Source organism: Ctenocephalides felis, unplaced genomic scaffold (genome assembly GCF_003426905.1).
Source record: "Ctenocephalides felis isolate EL2017-DRISC unplaced genomic scaffold, ASM342690v1 CF-g0.4_SCAFFOLD_03570, whole genome shotgun sequence".
NCBI lineage: Eukaryota > Metazoa > Arthropoda > Insecta > Siphonaptera > Pulicidae > Ctenocephalides > Ctenocephalides felis.
Genome location: NW_020539724.1, coordinates 4,975,746 through 4,997,873, shown reverse-complemented (window position 1 = coordinate 4,997,873; position 22,128 = coordinate 4,975,746). Strand labels below are relative to the sequence as shown.

General features: G+C 28.8%; 1 protein-coding gene across 1 annotated transcript; it reads right to left on the bottom strand.

The window, feature by feature from the left end:
• On the bottom strand, positions 1-21,992 carry LOC113383122 (glutamine synthetase 2 cytoplasmic-like; the record flags this gene model as incomplete). The annotated part of the gene is made up of 7 exons (XM_026621374.1): positions 21,856-21,992; positions 3,137-3,320; positions 1,719-1,880; positions 697-910; positions 379-639; positions 167-309; positions 1-83 (listed from the first exon to the last, which is right to left on the bottom strand). Coding segments are annotated over exons 2-7 (1,047 nt in total), but the record flags the coding sequence as incomplete, so codon positions are not given.
• Between the last annotated feature and the right edge of the window lie 136 nt (positions 21,993-22,128).

Here is a 22,128-nt window from a genome sequence, read left to right as displayed (position 1 = left end):
GCTTGGTCTGCGATCTTCAAAATAGCCTTTCTTATCCTCTGCAACTCCACGTGGTATGCGAATGCTGGCACCCCGATTTGCAAACACCTAAAGAAATATTGTTCAATATATGCTCAAAAACTTACATATAATGACGTGCAAGACCATGAAATATGGAAAATGAACTTACCAGCACTGAAATCATGGATGGAACTGGTTTCATGGCGACCTGTCAGTCTACTTTCATTGTCACGTCCTCCTTTAGGATCATAGGCTTGGATGTGTCTCAAGTGGCATTTTGAAAGCTTGTCAATGGCTTTTTCGATTTCACTGAGGAGATAAATATTTTATTACTTAAACAATAATAATCTATTTAATGCTATTTATGTTTGCGCATACATTATTCCATTTTCTTCTCTCATCTTTTTGGTGCTAACATTTGTATGAGCTCCTGCTCCATTCCAATCTCCCGGCATTGGTTTTGGATCCAGGGTTGCTACCACACCAAACTCTTCAGCTATTCTATGAAGCAGATATCGGGCCACCCACAGTTCATCCCCGATGCTAACACCTTCACAAGGACCTACTTGGAATTCCCATTGAGCTGGCATTACTTCAGCATTGGTACCAGAAATGCGAATTCCAGCATACAGGCAAGCTCTGGAAAAAAGATAATATTAAACAAATTGTCTAATGGGATGTTATTAATTTTATTACCTATAGTGAGCTTCAACGATATCTCTAGCGTAAACTTTGTCAGCGCCGACGCCGCAATAATAAGGTCCTTGGGGTCCTGGATAACCGTTTTTAGGCCACCCAAGGGGGCGTAAGTCTACATCTAATAAAGTGTATTCTTGTTCTATACCGAACCAAGGTTCTTCGTCAGGACAACGGTTGACTGCTTCCAGACATGAGTGCCTTTTGTTTGAATCTGAATTATACATATTTATATATCACTGTCTAATATTTATTTTTTTTATAAGAAATCTTTTATATTGAGATTTAAAAAGAACTTAATAGCTTATCGAAGTGAAGTTGTTTCTTAATATTAGGATCGAACGCGTCGGAAATGTTTAATGCTTATAATCATCCATGGAAATATTAAAATCCTAATAAATATTAAAGCAAAATTTAAGTCTATATAATAAACTACCAAATTATTTTTCTTCAAAATGCCTTATAAATTTTAAAATGTTTTTTTGAAAAAACTTTTTTTGTATACATTAATTTTGTTGCAATGTTGGCAACACTGCTCCGTGCCTACACCCCTGATGTCTGTTCGTTGAACTGTCATTCATTAATTTTTATTGCAAAGAGTAGCACGTAATATAACATTGTTAATATTAATAACGATTAATTCTTTTTATTTATTTGTTGTTACTTAATGTGTTAGTAATTTTTTAGTTAAAATTTGTAGTGGTGAGATGCAGCTACTAACTTTTTCAAAGATTTTATTTAATTAATAATTGTGCAAAACCATGCAGAAAAATGTTAAGGAATGGGTGAGTGCATATGCATTTTATATATATTCTTGTCAAAATTAATATTTGCACGTTTACTGTTATTCATTTTTTGCTGTTTGATATGAAAATACTATAAAACCCAAATATTTTTTTGCTTTTAACATTACGACTTGAATAAGGACTAATTGTAAGTGATGTCAATATTGCTTACTTATGACTATTGTAAATTGCTAGTTTTGTATCATTAAATCTCAATTTCTTCAATCATTTACATACCGGTGGGTTTATGATTATATTTATACGTATCGCATAAAACTAAGATATTGTTTCCTCTACGGAAGGGGTCCTTGTAAATCGCGACTGGGTGCAGGTAAGTGTCCGAGTTGCTACCTAAGGCTTGGTACGTAGAACTCCCGTCGTAGTTCCAAATTGGAAGATCTGAAAATAATGTTTATATAAATTTCATAAAAAGCAGATATCTGCTAAGCTTTCCGTTGCAATCGTACAAAATATCAGGTTTTCGATTTTTACTGCTTTTTCAATGGGGTTGTTTTTCTCTCCATATAGGGTAAAGTTGCACAAGTAATAATCAGTGACTGCCAAAGTTGCCAAACCCCGGGCTATATTTTGTTCGATAAATAATTCATAAATTACATCTTCTAGTACCATTAAATAAAACTACATATTTAGTTGAGTAAACAAACGTTTATAGTTGAACGTTGGAAGGATGGAACCATATGGTCCAGAAGGATGAAACCAGAAACATTAAGAAAATGCTTTTTGTGAAGTTTCTACTAATATTTTGAAGTTGTGGGTCTCTTATGGCAATAATATAATTTTAGAATTTTTTCCTTAATCATATTTAAATGGTAAACTTTTCTTTCTAAGTTTATGGTTGTAGTTTTAATTTTAAACTTCAAACATCTTGTTGCTTCAATCATACCTGCGCAAAATTTCTTGTTGATACCTGCGCAAAATTTCTTGTTTTCATGAGCGTGTTAGAGAGTTTTTTTGATAAGTTTGAAAAAATAATGAATAAATACAATTTTTCTCAAAATTGTTTTTGCTCAAAATTGAAATACCGATTAGGTCAGTCATGTGCCACGGAATTAGGTGCATTCAATAAGAATACTTATGTTCCAATTGGAAACCAATAGCAAAAGAAAAATTGATCTCTTCAGGTTGAATTTTATATGGTTGTTTATTAGTAGGTACGACTAAGACCATTATGCACTTTAATAACACCTTCTGCATATTTTTGAAAAACGTAAAAATACCTAATTTTATTAATTTCAGCCATTGTTAATAATTATAATGCCAATAGGCAACTAAATAAAAATTTAGAAAATGCTAAAAATTTTACATTACAATATTACAGAATTATTTCCTTAAGTGGTACAACCTATCATGGACATTGAAATTTCAATAATAAGGACTAATACTTTTTTCTGGTTAGAACATATTTTTGATATGGGTACAAAATTCACAGATTCATAAATATGTATGATTCTGATTTATTTCATCACCTTCATCACATCACATGTTGGATTCAGTATATTATACATGACATGATATGGATATAAAGAATTAATTCATAATTTTGAAATGGAAGCTTGGAATTGGAATTGATCCTGGTGGTTTTGGTAACTTTTGCCCACGTTCTGGCTTCAGTTAAATTTCATAATTTAACTAACCTTTAGGACAAGTTGGAATAAAGTCCAACGTTCGATCCTTAGCTCGAACATTTTCTCCAGTACCATCAATCCATATGTAAGTTGCTTGGACTTTGTTTTCGGGTATAGGCAGGTCCATATACTTATCAAGTAAGGTTTTGTTTAAAGCCGCATTCGGTGAGTGTTCTAATGTATGGTTCGGCATCTGAAATTAAACCAAAATTATAATACAAAATTAAAGAAATTATAACTTTATTACAAAAGTTTTTGTACCCTAAAGATTTCTATACCTTACTTGATACGTTGCTAAAACATTTTTCTAATAATTATCTCTTTATTAAAACTTTCGAAAGCTTTTATACATTATCCTTTATCATAATTTTAATTAAAAATACAAAGCTTTTTTCATTTTCTTCAACATTTTCCCGAGCTACGCTTATAGGAATCATATGTATGTATATGACTTCCGCAATTGACAGACTTCTTCATTCCGTTGCGACTTTCTCATAGTGTTTTTCAATCCCATCATGTATTGTAAGGAAACTGATAACTATATCAGACACCATCAAACTTTTTTGGAAAACAATTATATAGAAAATATTGGAAATTTTAATGCTTCAATTGACCTCATCTGTTTAATAAATTTTTGCATTTGATGCAAGACGAGTGGGATAGACCTATTAAAAATTACTGTGCCATATACATATTTGATTCTGTTTCTTTTTGGAAAACGTTTCATATAATCATAGCTGGGCACCGTTAATCAAATAGTTAACTTCGTTAATCGTTAATCCGCTACAAAAAAAGTTAACTTCGTTAAACGTTAAAGCGTTACATTTCGGAAGAATTAACGCAAGTTAACGTTAATCGTTAATCCGTTAATATGTGTAAAATTACATTTTTATATCGTTGCGTTAGTGAACTTAAAAAACTTATTAACTTCCCGTAGGGCAAGTTATAGTAATCGCAAAAAAATTGAAAATGAAAATTTTTATATATCTTTACGTTTCAAAGGTTCCTGAACATTTTGGCATACCTTAGAAAAAATGGGTGTGTGTGTGTGTGTGTATGTATGTATGTATGTACGTGTGTGTATGTATGTGCGGATACAAATTTTCGTCGACGATTTCGGGAACACGGATCAACCGATTTGAATAATTCAAGAAACATTCGATTTGTATTGATAAGGAGACGTGCTGATTAGTTTTTGGCGAAGGCAGGTCTAGCCGTTCCGAAGATACGGGACAAAAAGTGCCGAAAACGGTAACTCAGTTTTTAAGAGAACAAGATAAGGAATCGATAAAATTTTCATGAAGGTAGGTCTAGCGGTTTCGGAGATATGGAGAAAAAAGTAAAAAAATGGGCCATTTGGCGGTCAAAAATGATCATTAGACATATGCACATCAAATTATCAGATATTTTATAGAGATTTTAACAATAAGTATACATTTTGTTAACATTCCTATGGGTTCCGTACCAATGTTTATGCGTTAGACAGCGACGCGGCGCTTTATATTTTGTCCCTATACAGTTAAAGCAGTACGATTGCTTTGAAAAAAAGTTCAGATCTTCCACAATATGTCAAAATAAAGAAAAACTAGCTGTAAGTGGAATTCTGTCTTGAGGCAATTATGGCATCGTGCCTTAAGGCAAATTGCTGGAACTTCCCGTACCGTAACGAAATGTTCCAGGAATACTGAATGTTTTCAAATAGATTATTATAAATATTGTAACATTGTCTAATATTTGAGAATTATATAAACTGAATTGCAGAGTTGAAATTATTTGAAAAGTATATTAGAACTATACTCAGAATTAAAAATCTGAAATATTTTCGATATACAAAAAACTAAAAAAAAAAAAAAAAGAAATTGGAACAAATTTTTTTTTTCCAAAATCAATTATTTTGTTAAGATAAGCAAAAAGTTCTTTGAATCATTTAAATCGGACGCTTAGTTCTCTCAAAAACTGCCATTTATTACATATTTTGCTCCGTATCTTCGATATGGCTACGCTTGCCTTTGCCAAAAACTAATAAGCACTTCTCCCAATCATTACTAATTGAATGTTTTTTAGATCATTCAAATCGGATACTCCGTTCTCTCAAAAATTCGATTTTAATTTTCTGCACTCTTTGCTCCGTATCTCCGAAACGGCTGGACCTGCCTTTGCCAAAAACTAATCAGCTCTTTTCCCAATCAATAGGAATCGAATGTTTTTTGAACCATTCAAATCGGTTGATCCGTGCGCCCTAAAACGTGACTGGAAATTTGTATCCATACATACATACACACACACACACACACACACATCCATTTTTTCTGAGGTATGCCAAAACGTTCAGAAACCTTCAAAACGTCGAGAAATGTTAAAATTTTCAATTCCGATTTTCGGCCCATTACAATAACTTACCCTACGGGAAGTTAAAAATATTTTTTTTCAAAAAAAAAAAAAAAAATTAAAAAAAAATCTTTTATTTTTTAAATTTTTTTTTCAAAAAAAAAGTTATTTTTTGTCCAATTTATAGTTTCTCAAAAATCTTATTCTTTCAAAGTAATTTTTTTTCAAAAATGTTAATCGTTTTAAAAAAAATAATAATTTTTGGTACGGGAAGTTCCAGCAATTTGCCTTAAGGCACGATGCCTTGATTGCCTTAAGACAGAATTCCACTTACAGCTAGTTCTTTAAAGAGTTTGTAGCTCTTTGGTTTTTCTATAGACTGAGTGACAGAATTGAAAAAGTCTTCCTCCTCGTCATCATCGTTGTTACTCGCATTGCTCCCTCCGCCACTTAAACTATCTCTGTCCTTCGAATTTTTCGCTGCTTCTTGCCATAAGGCATCTTCTACCTTTTTTCCGTGCATTTTCTTACTGCATCCTCTCTACTGCTGTCATACGTTTCCAGCCACATTAACCGAAACTTTGGGTGAAATGCCGCGGCAAGTTGGCACTGAATTTTATACTCGTTATTCGAGAATAAAATAAAAAAACTTTATTTCTTATAATTACAATAAAATATATAAAATAATTGAATTTTACAATATAATGATATAATGAATTAAAATTATATAACTGGACTGGTGTAAATACTGGCAAAGATTATCCTCCTCCAATGTAGAGATCTTGCTACTTACATAGTTAAAAATATGCTTTATCAGCAAGGAGGATCTTGTGGCTAGATATAAGCTATGTCAGCGGGATGGATCCCGTAACTACTGTTCATCATTCAGGAGTAGTCCAAATCTTTTCTCTATGCCGTTTAATAAGGCATTGGCTAAAGCTGTGCCGTGCGGTAAATAGTAGGCATTGGATTAACGATTAACGGACTTCTCGCATTTTAACGGAAGTTAACGTGTCCGTTAACATTTTTAAAAGTTAACTTAAAAGTTAATCCGTTAATCAAAATGTTAACTTCGTTAATTAACGATTAACGGATTAACGAGTTAATGCCCAGCTATGCATATAATTTTCTGGTAGTATATTTTTAGTAGTAATTTTTTTTATTTCATTGTTTGTCACAAGTAAGCAGTTCTTGGAAATTTCGGAATCATTTTGGGAATGCTTCAAATTACGTCTTATGTTCAATTGTAGTGCTTGGAAATTTATGAACTTTTTTGTAAATTTTTAATACAATTATGTAAGAAATATCCAACATTTTGAAATTTTGGACATATTGTAGAAATGCTTCAAATTAGTTCTTCTGTTCGATTGTAATGCTTGAGAATTTAGGACTTTAGGAAAATATCGAAAATTTTGGACGAATTTTTTTGAATTTTGTAGAATTGTTTCAAAGTTTTCTTCTTTTCGATTAATTTTTGCATTTGATTTGAAATAAGTAGGTATATGCATAGCCCCGTTGAAGAACTCATTAGAATAATCAATACTTTCTACGTTTTTGATTTTATTTATTACTAAAAAAAAGTTTTTCACAATATTAAATTTTTGGTTGTACTATGTCTTTCTTCACAATTGTTTTTAATATTATCGTTTGTTGCCTATAACTAGCGTTTTATGAACTTGATAAATTGGAAATTTAGCCAGTGAATTCCAAGTTAATTTTGATTTGTCATTGATGATTGATTCATGTTACATCAATCACGTTTATAAATTTCTAATAATCTATCAAATTTTATGTGTCTAACATTTGGTTCCAAAATTATCAATATAATCAATTTTGTAAATTAAATTTGCTAGAATTATACACCCAAAAAAACTTACACATCTGTATACCAGTTTTCATAAGGTTCTGGAAAAATCACACAAGCTTTTTGAGCCTTTTTCAAAATTATTTTACACATATATTTAATTATTCTTCAAAATGAACTTGATTTTATTGTGTCTTCATATAAAAACCGATGCTTGAAAACCACAGAAAACTTTAACGACCTTGTCCTCGCAACGTGGAAAACTTTATTAAAAGAAATGTCAAACATTTTATTTCACAAATTCCTTTTTTTAAATATAAATGTTTACATAGCCTATAGTATATAGTTATTTTTTTAATTATTTAAAATTCTTACCTTTCTCAAAAATTTGTACAAACATTTTCATCATTCATAATTCAACCAACGGATAATCCAATACATTAAAAAAATAGATTATATGGTTCATAAAGGTAATCTATCATTTCCACAACTATTTTAATACTATTTGTTTCATAATTAATTTTCTTTTTCTGTATTCATTCGAAAGGCTAAAAGATTTTCTTCTTTATTAATTCTATCTTGCGTCACAAATTTAATTACAATGTATGAAAAATATAACCCGATCTTCAGCTAATATGAATATATTATTGTATAATGAATGATAATAATGCATTTTATTAAACGTTCTTGATACACGTGGTAACTGGATATGGAGGTTTTCAAAACATTTATTTCATTTGAATTTTGCAAGATTTAACGTAAAATTATTGATACTTGTAATATTTAATCGAGCACGTGGAAATTGGCAGATATTGTTTTGATCGGTAATCAGAATATAATTCATTACAATATCATATTTTTGAAAATTTATTTGAAACGACCTTTTTTGCAACATGCAAGGATATGCAGTTAATCTTATTCGATTCATTAAAATCCATGATTATTTAATTTCTTATTTTATTCCCGACAGACTAAATTTTCCATATTTCTTATAACTTGCAAGGAAATAGTTAATCTTATTTGATTCAATTAAATTAGTGATCATTTTCTCTATTTCATGTTTGTCTGGATATTTTTTCTTACTGTATGATTTTTCCGGTTGCCTAAAATTGTTATTGCGGTAACAAAGAAAATGTTTTTCTTGGAACGAAAGTTTTTCACTTCAACGACTTTTATCTTTTTTTCCTTTCCTTTAACATCGATTAAGGTCACAATGTTGCACCTAAATTTCATACTTGATTTCATAGATTTTTGATATAGTGACATGGTTTTGAATCACTTTGGAAAATTTATATTTTGCACATGATTTAGCTTTCCTATTTGATGAATAATTTAACGAATTTTTCATCACCTACTTTGAAGCCTTTCAAAATATATTAATATGCTTGTTGCAATAAATAAGGAATATATTTTTATTGATTAGATTTTTTGCGTGTTATTAAGCAATCTTTCAAATAATCTATATCATTAAGCGATCTTTCAAATAATCTATATTAATGTTTATTACCTATTAAATATAAATATGCGATAAATTTTAAATCAACTATAGCGTTTTCATTTGATTTATGCCAACTCCCAAGAGGAATTAGATTTGCAAACGAGATCAGAATTCTTAATAAAGAAGTAGCGTTAAAATCATTCTGTTTTAAATTACACTTTTTTAATATTAAATTGCAATCATTTATTCAAGAGCAAAAAGTATTTTTTACTCTCTTATTGATATAACCGTTTTTTTATGCGCCAGATAACATAAATTAAAATGAAATATGTACCCTAAATAGGCAGTATTTATAGTAACTAAAAGTTAAAAACTCTATAAAAAAATTTCAATCCACTTGAAATTAATTTTGCAAGAAATAAGGTATAAATTTAAATCATTTTTTTTGTTGCAACTTTTACTTTTTTGCAGAAATATTTTTTAATCTTATATTAGTTGGAAGTTTTTTATTTGATTCGCACTATTTCACTTGTAATTAATTTTACCAAAAATGAGATAAAACTCAAAAAATTAGATCATTTTTTTCAACTTTTTTTTAACGCTTCCAAATTGTTTGTAAAATTATTTTTCACGTTTTTTTTAACGTTAGAAGGTATTGATTTAATGGATTTACTATCAATCAAGAAATTTAAATCATTCATTTATCTAATAATTTTCAAAGTCAATTAAAATCTTTCTGAGCATAAAATAAAGTTGAAGCAATAAGCAGTTTTAAGAGGTGTGATTTATTACAAAAATCTTTTTATTCTAAAAAAATCACTACATATAACACTCTTGTTATAAATAGATGATTTTAATTAAGGATATAAATTTCTCATCTACGGATATCGAGAGAAAAATAATTTACAAGAAAATCCGCACGCTTTACTTTAATATTGTCTTCTTACTAGAAATTGCTATTAAAATTTTTGAATTAATTTAATCGAGTTTTTAGTTGAATTTATACTATTTTTTTCATTTTTGTTCATGTTGGCATTGTAACCACAGTTAGATAACCACTTTATATGGTATACTGCTTGACATAGGCTAGCCCTATATCAAGCAGTAAGTGATCACCTGTTTCAAGTGAAAATAGCTCTTCTCTGACTTGGATGTAAAAATGTATCTTTAGTATTAGCAAAATTCTAATAATAAAACTGTACCAATTAAAGATTGGTTAGAAAATCGTTGGTTAGCTCTCTAAAAATTATTGAGTTCTGATTGCTGATATTGGTGGTTATTAATTTTGCTTTATAGATGGCAACCAAACGGTTTGTCAAATTTTTATGTGATGAATTTGTAATCACAATTTTGGAATACAGATGGTTTTGTTTTGTGCAGTCATTCCAAGGAGGGATATTTTCCCTTGGAAACATATTGCTATCCAAGTGGAAATTTTGTGGCGGGTATCAAATCTGAAACTTCTGATTCCTAGTCTATAGCTCTAAGTATTATCCTTAAATATGTACAACAAATACCCTATATTCTCGTATATTCAAAGGTATCCTTTACTCCATAAGCAGGATTATCTGTTCTTGTAGCGAATCCATTCCGCTTCATTCATCATGATACAGTGATAATACTAAAAAGGATTGATAAATTATGTATCTCACGGAAAAAGTACATTATTTAAACAAGTGAGTGCAGACATTAAGGAGACTCTCGGGCCGTAATGTTCGTTATTTACTTTTTAATAGAATGTCGTAATATCTTATCAAGTCCTGCTACCAGGACCAGTGTCTTTATGAATTATTCATTTCCCTGTTTAAACCTACTGGAATCATCTTGCTTCTAGAACTAGGTGATAAATATTTAATCAGTTTCGGCCATATCACACGACGCGTGTCGAACAACTCACTCGACCAGAAAATTGCATAAAACGTATGCAATTAATATTATGATTTATTGGTACATAGTGTCTTGCGAATACTGTAATTTTCACACTACTAAGGAATTTACATTTTTAATTGCAGTGTAATTGATCGAATTATTAAAATAATTATAGGATATTATTATTATTATTATTTTCAAATTAAATCTCGTGAAGTTAATAAATAGCCATAAGGTGAGATTTTATCGAGTTATAATTATTTATATGCATACTATTAGTTTCATACTAATCGCTAATTTTTTTTTGTTTTCTGAAAAAATTTACTCAAAAAATTTTAATATTCAAAAAAACATATATACACCTAAGTCTGTTTTTACACGGAGATTGGTTGCAGAAGAATCCGTGTAAAAAAAAAACGTGTAAAAAAAGACATCGATCTTATACAAAAATGGGTGATTTGTTCCTAATCTCTAAAACCTATTAAAATTGGTGAATAACAAGAATTTTTAAGAACAAGAATTAAATTAGTGCTATTCACATTTGCTTTGACCAGTAAAAATTGTTTGTACGCGCTAAAGGAGAATTCACTTAAATCTTTAAGCTAGTGTTCGCAAACTATCGATACTATCGATGGTTTCAGACTTTTTTCTTTCATAAATACTTTTTTGTGATATGAACATACATCGCAAAAATTAAATTTGACAAAAAAATTTAAGTACATAAAATTTCAAATCGTGCTAAATGGAATAAAATCGTGTAAAAAAATTAAAAATATTCAATTTTCAAACCGTGTACAAAAAGACCGTGTAAAAACAGACTTAGGTGTATATATATATATATATATATATATATATATATATATATTGCATAGTTTTATTGCCAATTAAAATAATATACATTTTTTAAGACAATATGCTGGGTGTAAATGCATTTAAGAGATTATCTTCCATGAGATATCTCTTCTTTTATTTTTTGACATTTTATTTAAGATCGTATGGCCATTGTTTCAATATTCGAGTATGATATTCCTCGCTTAATTCTTTTAAATATATGTTTGGGTGACTTGGTAGTTTTTCATGGTATTTTCTGCTCCTTTCTTTTATCATTTCATTAATAGTTTTAATTTTTAGGTCTTTATGTAGGGTGTCATTTGTAATATACCAGGGTGCGTTCACAATGCATCTAAAAACTTTCGATTGCGCTATTTGAATTTTTTTTATATTTGAATTGCTTGCGCACGCCCATAGCGCAATTCCGTATGTCCAGATTGGGATAATTATTGTTTTATATAAAAGGAGTTTGTTTTCATAGCACATATTTGAACTAAAAAAAAAATCGGTGATAAAAACAGCATTAACTCATTTTAGCTAGGATTTTTTTTGTAACGAATTTTTCCGAATTAATACAATTATATTGTGGATTTCGACGTTATGTTAATTAAAATTTTACATGAAAAATGTGTTAACTTTCCGTTTAATTCTTTCTGGTATTATTCGCTAAATTATGACACATATCAAGTGCCGAAACGTATAAGAATAGTATGAGAATTGACAATATTATTTCATTTTTCAATTTCAACTATTATTTCATTTTTATATTCAATCCAAAAAATAGTATTTTTCTTTGTAAATATTCTCAAAGTATCATCTACAAACCGTAGAGTTCATAAACACATTATCCATTTTATATAAAATTTCATTCTTATATAAACGGTCCATAAAAATATTTAATTCAAACCAACTTTAAATTATTACCATGCAAATTGCTTGAAAATCCACCACCATAAAAGTGATATTGGAAAACAATTTCGCTCCCAACTAATATTTTATTTTTGCTCTCTTGTTCGTTATACATACTTTATTACAAGATAATAGAATATATAAAATTAAAATGCATGGCAGAAAATTTGTATGAATTTATAAAAATGAAAATCCTTTTGCTTTGTGAATACGAAATGGATTTCTCTGCTTTAGATGACAGATTTCCATATCGTGTATGTTTCCAAGTCCCTAACTTATTTAAGGATGAGCCAGGTGTCTACGACAGACACACGACGATGTAATATGAAATATTGATATAAATTTAATATAGTAATAGTAACATGACATGGAAATTAATGGTCAAGATGGTAATTCTGATTTTTGTAATAATCATCAACTGGCACTCCATTAAATGAATCATTTTCTAACAAATTTCATGAAATGTCTTACAATTTACCATAAATATTCATATAGTAGTTCGTAACTTTAGTGTTCATCGTATTGCCCAACTATAGTATTCATGATACTCTTACCCCTAGTTTTAACTATTCATATAACTTTCGGGGTTTCTTGCTGTGAAAAATGTATTGTAACTTGGGCTAAAAATAAATTAAATTCAACGAGTTAATCTAAGAGTGTGAAACTTTTGATTAAAGGAAAATTTTATTGTCACACACTTAGTAGAACGAATTTACCTTACTCTAATTTAATTTTCAGCGAAAAGTTAATGTGAAGTGTTATCTCACAAACATGCAAATTTAATGAAAGTTAAAGGATTTGTCTGAGTAATTAGGACTTTGCATGGGTTTATGAAATTATGAGCAATAAATTTGATAGCTATTAATTTCAAAATTAACATTTTGCTTCTGATATTTATTCAACCTCTTATTTTGTTTAAACTATTCAATAGCACTTTGTTAATATAGTTTTGTTGCAATGAAATATTTGAATAGTTTAGAATTTTTTTGAAATTTTGAGACATTTTATTACTTCATATGTTCGTGTATCTTCAAATAGGTCACATACGAAATAATTCAACCCCTAACTATTGTGCTTTTTACAAAACGTTCAAGATCGGGTTACACCCATTCCCAGAATGACCCATATTTCAACAGACACTTTTATACTTTCATGCATAATTCAGTATTTATGATAGAACTGAAACTATTAATCAAAATTATATAAAAATAGTGGAACTTGACTCTAATGCTCGAAATCCATTATACTATCTTGTATTTATTTAAATCTCACTGTCGTTTTGATAAAACGCCCTATAATAAATGGGCAGATATTTGACCATTATTTGTTTAGGGTGCGTCTATCTAAAAATAGTTACCTAAATTAGTTGGTTTTTATGATCTATAAATGATTAAGTAGTTTTTACATTCTTAAGAAGAAAATAGGACAAATCGAAGTAGGATTTCTAAAAAAAATCATTTTATATGAATATTGCTATAAAAAGGCAATTCAGAGGACACAAAAAAATGAAATAGTGACTGAGACATTGTATATACACATCAACTCTTTAGACGGTTTTAAGAAATCAGAAACAATTTGTGCATAAAAATACTAGATTTTTTTTTATTCATTGCAATGGAAAATTATGTCTAGTATAAATCTGAATATTGAAAATTTCCGAGAAAATTTCAATAACATGATACTTGTGAATCATGACAACAATTATATTAATTATTTTCTTCTTCTATTTACGAGCTGATGTAAATGAATCTGATTATTAATGGAAGTGTATAGTAAATAATTATAGTTATTACAAATTTTAATTGGTATTATATAATAAGATAAATATTAATAAGCGTGAAACAAATACAAAAATCATCATTTGGACCACATTACTTAGAACAACACATCTATATAAGTAAAAAATAATTATCACAGAGTGAGAAATATTATAGAATAAACTAGGAAGGTGTGTGTTGTTTCGTATCTATAATGACATCTTGTCCCTCAGGGCTTTATTATTTAAAAAAAATGAAAAAATGTGCTTTCAATGCCATTTTCTTGAGGTAAGAGGTATAAAGGTGGATATACTTGTATTTAAGAATGATGTATTGAATTAATATACTTGAACTTTGAATAGAACAGCACACAAAAAGTGTATAAAAATAAAGAAGTATGTAAAATACAACGTGAGGTAGAACATTGAATAGATTGGGACATAGAAAATTTGCACAATGAAAAGAAGTAAATAAATAATGAAACTTAGAACATTGCATATAAAAGGCCATAAAAATATGTTAAAATCTAGAAGCACGTAAATACCAATATGATGAAGAAAACATTAGGGTAATAATGGAGTATTAATGGATCTAGGACTGCCCCAACTCGATTCAAGGAAGATTAGTGTGAAGGATTTTCCATTGCCATCCCACACCTCAGTGCTCGAAATGGTATATTTCCAATTGAGAACATAATTTTTGATCTAGGAAAATGGATATCGCTACTGCATGATGTCAAATTATCCAGAGCGAGGTTCGAACTCACGACCTCGTCTAGACGGTCAGGGTCATGGTACAATCGTAACTACCTCACTCATCATGTAATTGTATTTGAAGAACTTCATGTAATTAAAATTAACATACATTCATTGACTGCTTGTATTTTTTTACTTTTCGCTGGCGATATAATCTCATTTTATGAACAGCTGTAATATCTGTTTTGCCTAAAAAATATTTTCTATTTCAATAACTTCAAAGATTTATAGAAACTACGAATAATATAGAAATAATTTCTAATCAATAAACTTACGTTTAGTACACAGCCAAATGTTTAATTTGTTCCATTATTTCCAAGGAACAGGGTAAAATATTCTTCTGATTCAGGCATTTTTCATTAAATCAAGTTCAATTTGTACTACGATGTAACTTTAAAATGTTTATTTATCTATGCCTTGTTGTTATCGGTACGCATATAACGTTGATGCCGGTATGCATACAACGACAAATCTCTATTCACATACACGACGACTAATCACAATCGACCCGTATAGAAATGATATCATCGAGAGCGAATGACGAATCATTGGCACTCGACTCTTATCTGCCGTAACGCACTTCCGTTGCATCTGTACGGATTTACACCCTAGTCGCGCCTAAAGAAGTTTTAATTCAACAATGCAAATGCTGGAAATAGTAAGGCCAATAGAAAACGATCTATTATTTCCCGGATATTTTCGTTCCATTACCTGATTATTTTAAACAACATTTGACCCACTATTTCACATATCCCAAAGTCCCTTATTCACTAATCCACTCATAAATCTCCCATGTACGTACACACGATAGTTGGCCCGTAATCGCCGCTGGATTTCGACCAAAAGTACGCGAATCCGACAAAGGATTTTCCGGTATAGAATTGTGGTCGCTATAGCGGCGTCAATGTCGCTAACCCCGATTTAACAACATCGGTATAAGAACACACAGTCCGCGTTTTCACATATTATATTCAAGTTTTCAAATCGATTTTCCTCGCATGAAATTCATTCATATCGTGGCTATAATCCACAAGCTAGTTTAGGTGTAATGGCACACGCAACGAAGGAGGCAATACGGTAAAGGGACCTTTTTAGAATTGAAATTACTTGCAATGAAATATGGTAAAAATTGCTATTTTTATAAAAAATAAATCATATATAAATGAAGATTAAAATCATAAATCAGCAACAATTTTAAGAATTAATAAAATGATATATTGTTGTTATGTTGTTAACTTACTTTCTCCAAATGAAAATGAGTTATGAATAAAAATTTGATCTATATAATTATTATATAATTTATTATTGTTAACAAGTATTGCTAAAACGATACATTTATCCTCTCAAATTTTCTTTAAACTTTTCTCTCAAAGTATGATATAAACCTAATTCACTATATAAAGGCGTTCAAAGTAGCTATTTCAATTTTGTCAGTATTATGATGATCGCACTACAATGTTGTAATTTTTTATGCCTCAGTATTTAATGTAGAAGACATTGTATGCTCAATTTAAGAATTTCTTTCATGATTAGAAATAATTCACTAAATTTGGTAATTATATGATTATTTAATTTTAATTTTATCATATTTGGGAGCATTACTTTCATTTCACTAATATTTTTATATTATCTCTGACCATAGTCAGAAGGTCTTTTTTTCTACAATTTTATTTGTTGACCATTTCAGGACAGGTTAACAAATTACTATAAAATTAATAAACACGAAAAATCACGATACTATTACTTCTTACATAATTTATTTTTTAATTATTTTAATTATATTCATGTAATTTTTTGTGCCTCACACAGTATTTATCTATTCAAGTTTAACATTACATGTCCAATTATGGATTTCTTTCATGATTGGAAATAGTTCAATTTTAATTTTATCATACTTGAAAAAGTATCTTTCATTTCACTATTATTGTTCATATTATTTATGAAACTTAGAATAATTTCAAAAATATTTAGAAGTTTTTCATCTATTTTTTCACAAGTGCGCCAAGTTATTTAATTATCTTTTATAATAGATAAAAATTTGCATATGAATACAGAATTTAGGTGTACTTTCAACTTCCTTAGCTATAAAGAATACCCTGAGATATTTCCGAAAAGTTTCATAAAATCTTTTCACAATGATTTACGTATTTTCTTAACCTTTAAACGTATAATTTATTCCGAGAATTCCGAGTTTCCATTTAGATTAGAAAACCTGTGATTCTAAAACACCACATTCACGTCGCAATTAAGAAAGCACGAGGAAATATACGAAAAACATTTTCATGTTAATCGGAATACTATGAATATTTAATTTTGATATATGAATATCCAATATCTATGGACGGGAAAAATATATTTGTGTTGAGTTACCGATTGATTGATTTTTTCAATGAACCCAAATTGGCAAAAATATGTAAAAGAATTTGTTTGGAGAATTTTCTTTTCAATTACCGTTAATACCTTTATAAGTAATTAATTTCCATTCTACAATTTTCATGAAAATTTTATTTAATGCCAAAGGCATTTATGTTATAACTCCCTTTTCGGCTTGACACCTTCATATATAACATTGTCTACATCTGACTAACTTATAAATATTTAATGTCATCGTCTGACCGAGAAAAAATATGAGCAATCCCATGTATCATAAAGATTCCGAGCACAGTTTATAAAAATATAATAAAATGGGGATATAAAAGATAATATACATAATATTTACAATAAACGAAAATGAACCGCAACTGTAACTAGAATATAAAAATGATAGGAATATAAGTTGCATTATCGAATGGAAACACGTAAAAGAGCAATTATCGTTTGAAAAGCGACATGTTTTTCGTTATCTGTCAGGTTGTAAGAAATGCCCTTTGTAATTTCATATATTGCCTTTATAACTATACATATAATGGTCTCAAACTCTAATTAATTTTTTTTTTTTAATTTTATATGAATATATTTAAGAGAAAAACAATCTTCTGTATGCAAGTGGAATGCAGATTGTGTGTTCGGATTACTGGATTATAGTGAAAAAGTCAATCAAGTTTTAATAGTTGATACTGAAAATATCGGAATTTTTTTCAAAAATTTGTCTAGTAAGGATTACTGGATGTCAGTCTATGGACGTGTAGGATTAGTGAGCTTTTACCGTATTTTTCTCAATAGATGTCTTTTATATTATTATATTAAAATCAATGCCCTGCATATAGCCCTTTCAAAACATATCATTTGCATTTATTTATTTTTTGGTTAGATTCATTAAAAAATAATTCAATTTTTAACAAATACTAAAATTATTAATTTTCTTCGGATAATATGAAATATCTCGCAAAAAAATCTACTAATTTGTCGCATTTCTTTGGAAAAATTTAATTTAGTTATGACAGCAATTAAATATGAAAATTATAATTAAAAATTGCAAATTTATTAAGTCCGCAAGTTTTGGCCTACGTCGAAAAGTACATTAGATGAAAAAAAGAAATACATTTGTACAAATTAGATTAGTTCATTTGTACAAATTATATTAGTACATTTGTACAAATTAAATAATACATTAATTAATACATTAATTAGTACATTAATAAGTACATTAATTAGTATATTAATTAGTACATTATTTAGTATAATAATTAATACATTTGTACAAATTCCATTAGTACATTTGTATAACTATCACTAGACTAATTACACGTTTCTGTTTTTGAACATCATCAGCTGTACGTACAGTTTTAATTTTTTATTTTTTTATCACAACAAATAACACATATCGAACAAACAACTATATGACTATGTTCAGTAAAATTCCCAGCTAAATCATAATTGAAAAAATGTGATTTTCTGCTATTTTTCAAAAATTTGTAACATGGTCATTTTTACCCCATAGGCGGGGTAAAATAGGACGACCAGGGCAAACAGGTCTCTACTGTTTTATGAAATAATATCTAAATTATTCAACCGATACAAAATATAAATTTAATGGGTGCATTTTTAATAGAAATCACACTCTATATAACCTTAATCTGGTTTTTAGTCAGAAATATTAATCAGGAGAATTGGAATATTTATAGATTTATATTTTCTAAAATAATTTTTTTTAACTCAAATTACTTGTTTTTACTATTTTAATTGGTCTTTTTTTACCCTACACAGATATGAGCTTTTTTAAAGTTTGTATAAAAAACACTGCTGAATCTAACTTAAAAATAACAATACATCTTAAATAACAAATAATAACGTGTACCTATATATTATTTGAAGGTCTCGTAAATTAAACAACAGTGCTCACAACCAAAAAGCTAACAATGAAAAAAAAAACTTTTGTTATGGATTTTCAAATATTGCCGTTTATCTCCAGAATGTGACGTCGTAGAAACTGTGATGGTTGGTTAATTATTAAAAAAAATATTTATTTCACAATGACTGTTAAAAAATTAAGCAAGTTTTTGAAATTAGCTGAATATAATGAAAAGCTGGTTATACATTTTTTTTCTTTATTGTTGTTAAAAAAATCTTAACTTTTCTTATTTTTGAGATATCGGTGGTGGACTTTTTACCCGCGGACCTTTAAGTCCCGCTCTTCCCTATCCCGAATACATATTTAACTATGTATTTCTATATAGTGTAACGAACAATATTTTCGTAACTATATTTCCAACTTCCAGAAACTCCTATTAAAACAGCGTGCAATATAAATTCGTAATGGTTTGAACTCTCTCAACTCTTAACAACCCCCCAAAGGTTATGTTTTGTTTTTCTTTTGTTTCTTTGCCCATCACACGTGGTGTTTTACACTTGAATAATCCCGAATTTCATTCGACCTACCTTCATATTTAAATCTTATATCACAGAAAGCACATGATTATCAATATGTCTATAAATTACAATTGTATTGACTCACTAAATATATAACTACAATTGAGTATTGTATGTATTGTTTCCGCTGACATAATACAACACTGCCGAAAACTGCATTGCGCAGGACTCTCCGCACTACCTACTCTAGGCTTGATACTACCCTTCAGGTGTAGTTAGAGCAAAAAAACATAATATTTACGGAAACTATTTCTACATGTGTAGTTGTATGTGGGAAGTAGTTTTACAAGAGCAAACAGCGGTTAGAGTTGCTATTGAGATTGGAATAAAATTGATTCGTAGACATTTGCGGGAAATTGATGTGCTAGCAATGTAGAGTACACTGATTCAAGATATATAGACTTAAATTATTTCTGTTTGCATATATATATATGTGCATATAAATGTACATCGATAATTAATTACATTTACATATATGTAGCGTATGCATATATACACACAACACGAACCTATGACTATTTATATTTGCTTTACATGGATTGTATTGCCTAATTATTTTCTTGTCAATTGTCTTTATTTTTAAAGGTAAAAAAGTTTTGGAGCACGTGTAAGAACTTATCATACACACACACACACACACACACATATATATATATATATATATATATATATATATGTATATGAATTATTAATTAACACCAATTAAAAAACGGTGTAATTAAAACCTGCAAGTTTATTAAATCCATACGTATCAGTCTACGCCGAGACTGTCATTAAATGAAAAAAAAAAATGCACTTGTATAACTATCACAAAACTATTTCACTAGGGTTTTATACAAGCAATTAACAATTTGAACATTGAAACAAAGTTAAAGTACATACAATTTGCAATTGGCCTGAGAGTTAAAAAAAAATTAAATTAGGATTTATAGTTTCAACACTGAAACTTCATTCAGTTGCTTGTTTGTTCAGCATATTGTTTAAACTTCTTTAAACATAATTTAGCAGAATGTCTATTTTTTGTAATGTTTATCTCATATAGATAGCATAATAGATTCATAGCATAAAAACGATTTTAGTTTTAATATTGCATTGAACACTTTCAAATTTACTTAGGAATTTTGTTTTTAAATTTTTTTTTGAGAATTTATATTTCAAATATTTATTAGTATTTTTGTTTAATTATAAATATAACGCGGATTATTTATATATTTTTAATTTATACCCTATTAATTTTTCCATTACTATTTATGTAACCCGCAATTATATAACTTTTGCCATTAACTTAATATTTAATCCTTGTTTCAAAACTACTTATTAAGCTGTTACTAATTCAATCAATCTCTAACATATGAAAAAAGTTTTTCAACCGGCCAGTTTTCGGTAGTTAGCAAAAGTTCTGCTCTAGAAATGTACACCACAATTTCTGGCCGACACATAAAGCTTCATCCGCTGGTTTTATTACCACATATTAGTATTTTCTGACTTTTATTATATAAATCCAAACGAAAAACGGAAATAAAACTTTTCAGTATTAAATTTTCCGATTGTGAGTCTATAAACTTTAGTAAAAAAAGTAGTATTTTTAGATTTTTTTTTTGAGTAAAACTTTGCCTTAGACAAGAAACTTTTCAGAACTGTAAATGAGCTGTATTTATGTTTCTATTTTTTTTTTAGAAAACGTACATCTTGGATTTTATAGTTTATACGATTTATTGCTGCATTCTGATGTTAGGAAAATTAATAAAAACTACAATAACTTTCGATAGTTTTAATAAATAATTTTCATTCAACTAATTTAAAAGCTTGCTTAATTTTTCAACAGTCTTTATGAAATAAATATTTTTCGTTATTAATTGGAAACTGACCTGTTGATTTACAAATATTTATTTAGGCCAAAATACACCTTTTAGGCATAGTTATTTTTAGTGTCATGAACTGATTATAATTTATACATAACTGATTATAATTTATACGTAACTCCAAGTTAAATATTCCGATAATTGAAAAATAATATTCAAAAAATAATAATCAGAGAAACGATTTTAGGATTTTTTATTACTCTTATTGACGATTTTATAAATATTCATTATCCCACTTATTTTATTAAAACCTACTAATTGACCCCAAGTTATAGATTATGTACTATTAAAAATTTTAAGTTTTCGGTTGGGTTCTGGCTTTTTTTTTGTTTTATAATGACCACAAACAATTTTGTATCCACTTACCTTTACGTGTTAAAAATCAAAGGCACTTTTAGAACGCAATAAGATACAAAACTAACAACAAAATAAAATTTTTAAATTGGCCAAAAAAACGGTTAAAATTGGCCTGAACTGATAACGTGCGTCCAGTAGGTATCGCGCGGCAATACTGACAGCGAAAAGCACGCCGAACCAGAGCTTTATACGCAGAGAGCCTGCGCCAAAATCAACTGTTTCGCTTTTTCCCCTCACCGCTCCGCCTCTACGTTTCTACGTTTCGACATACAAACGTAGTAT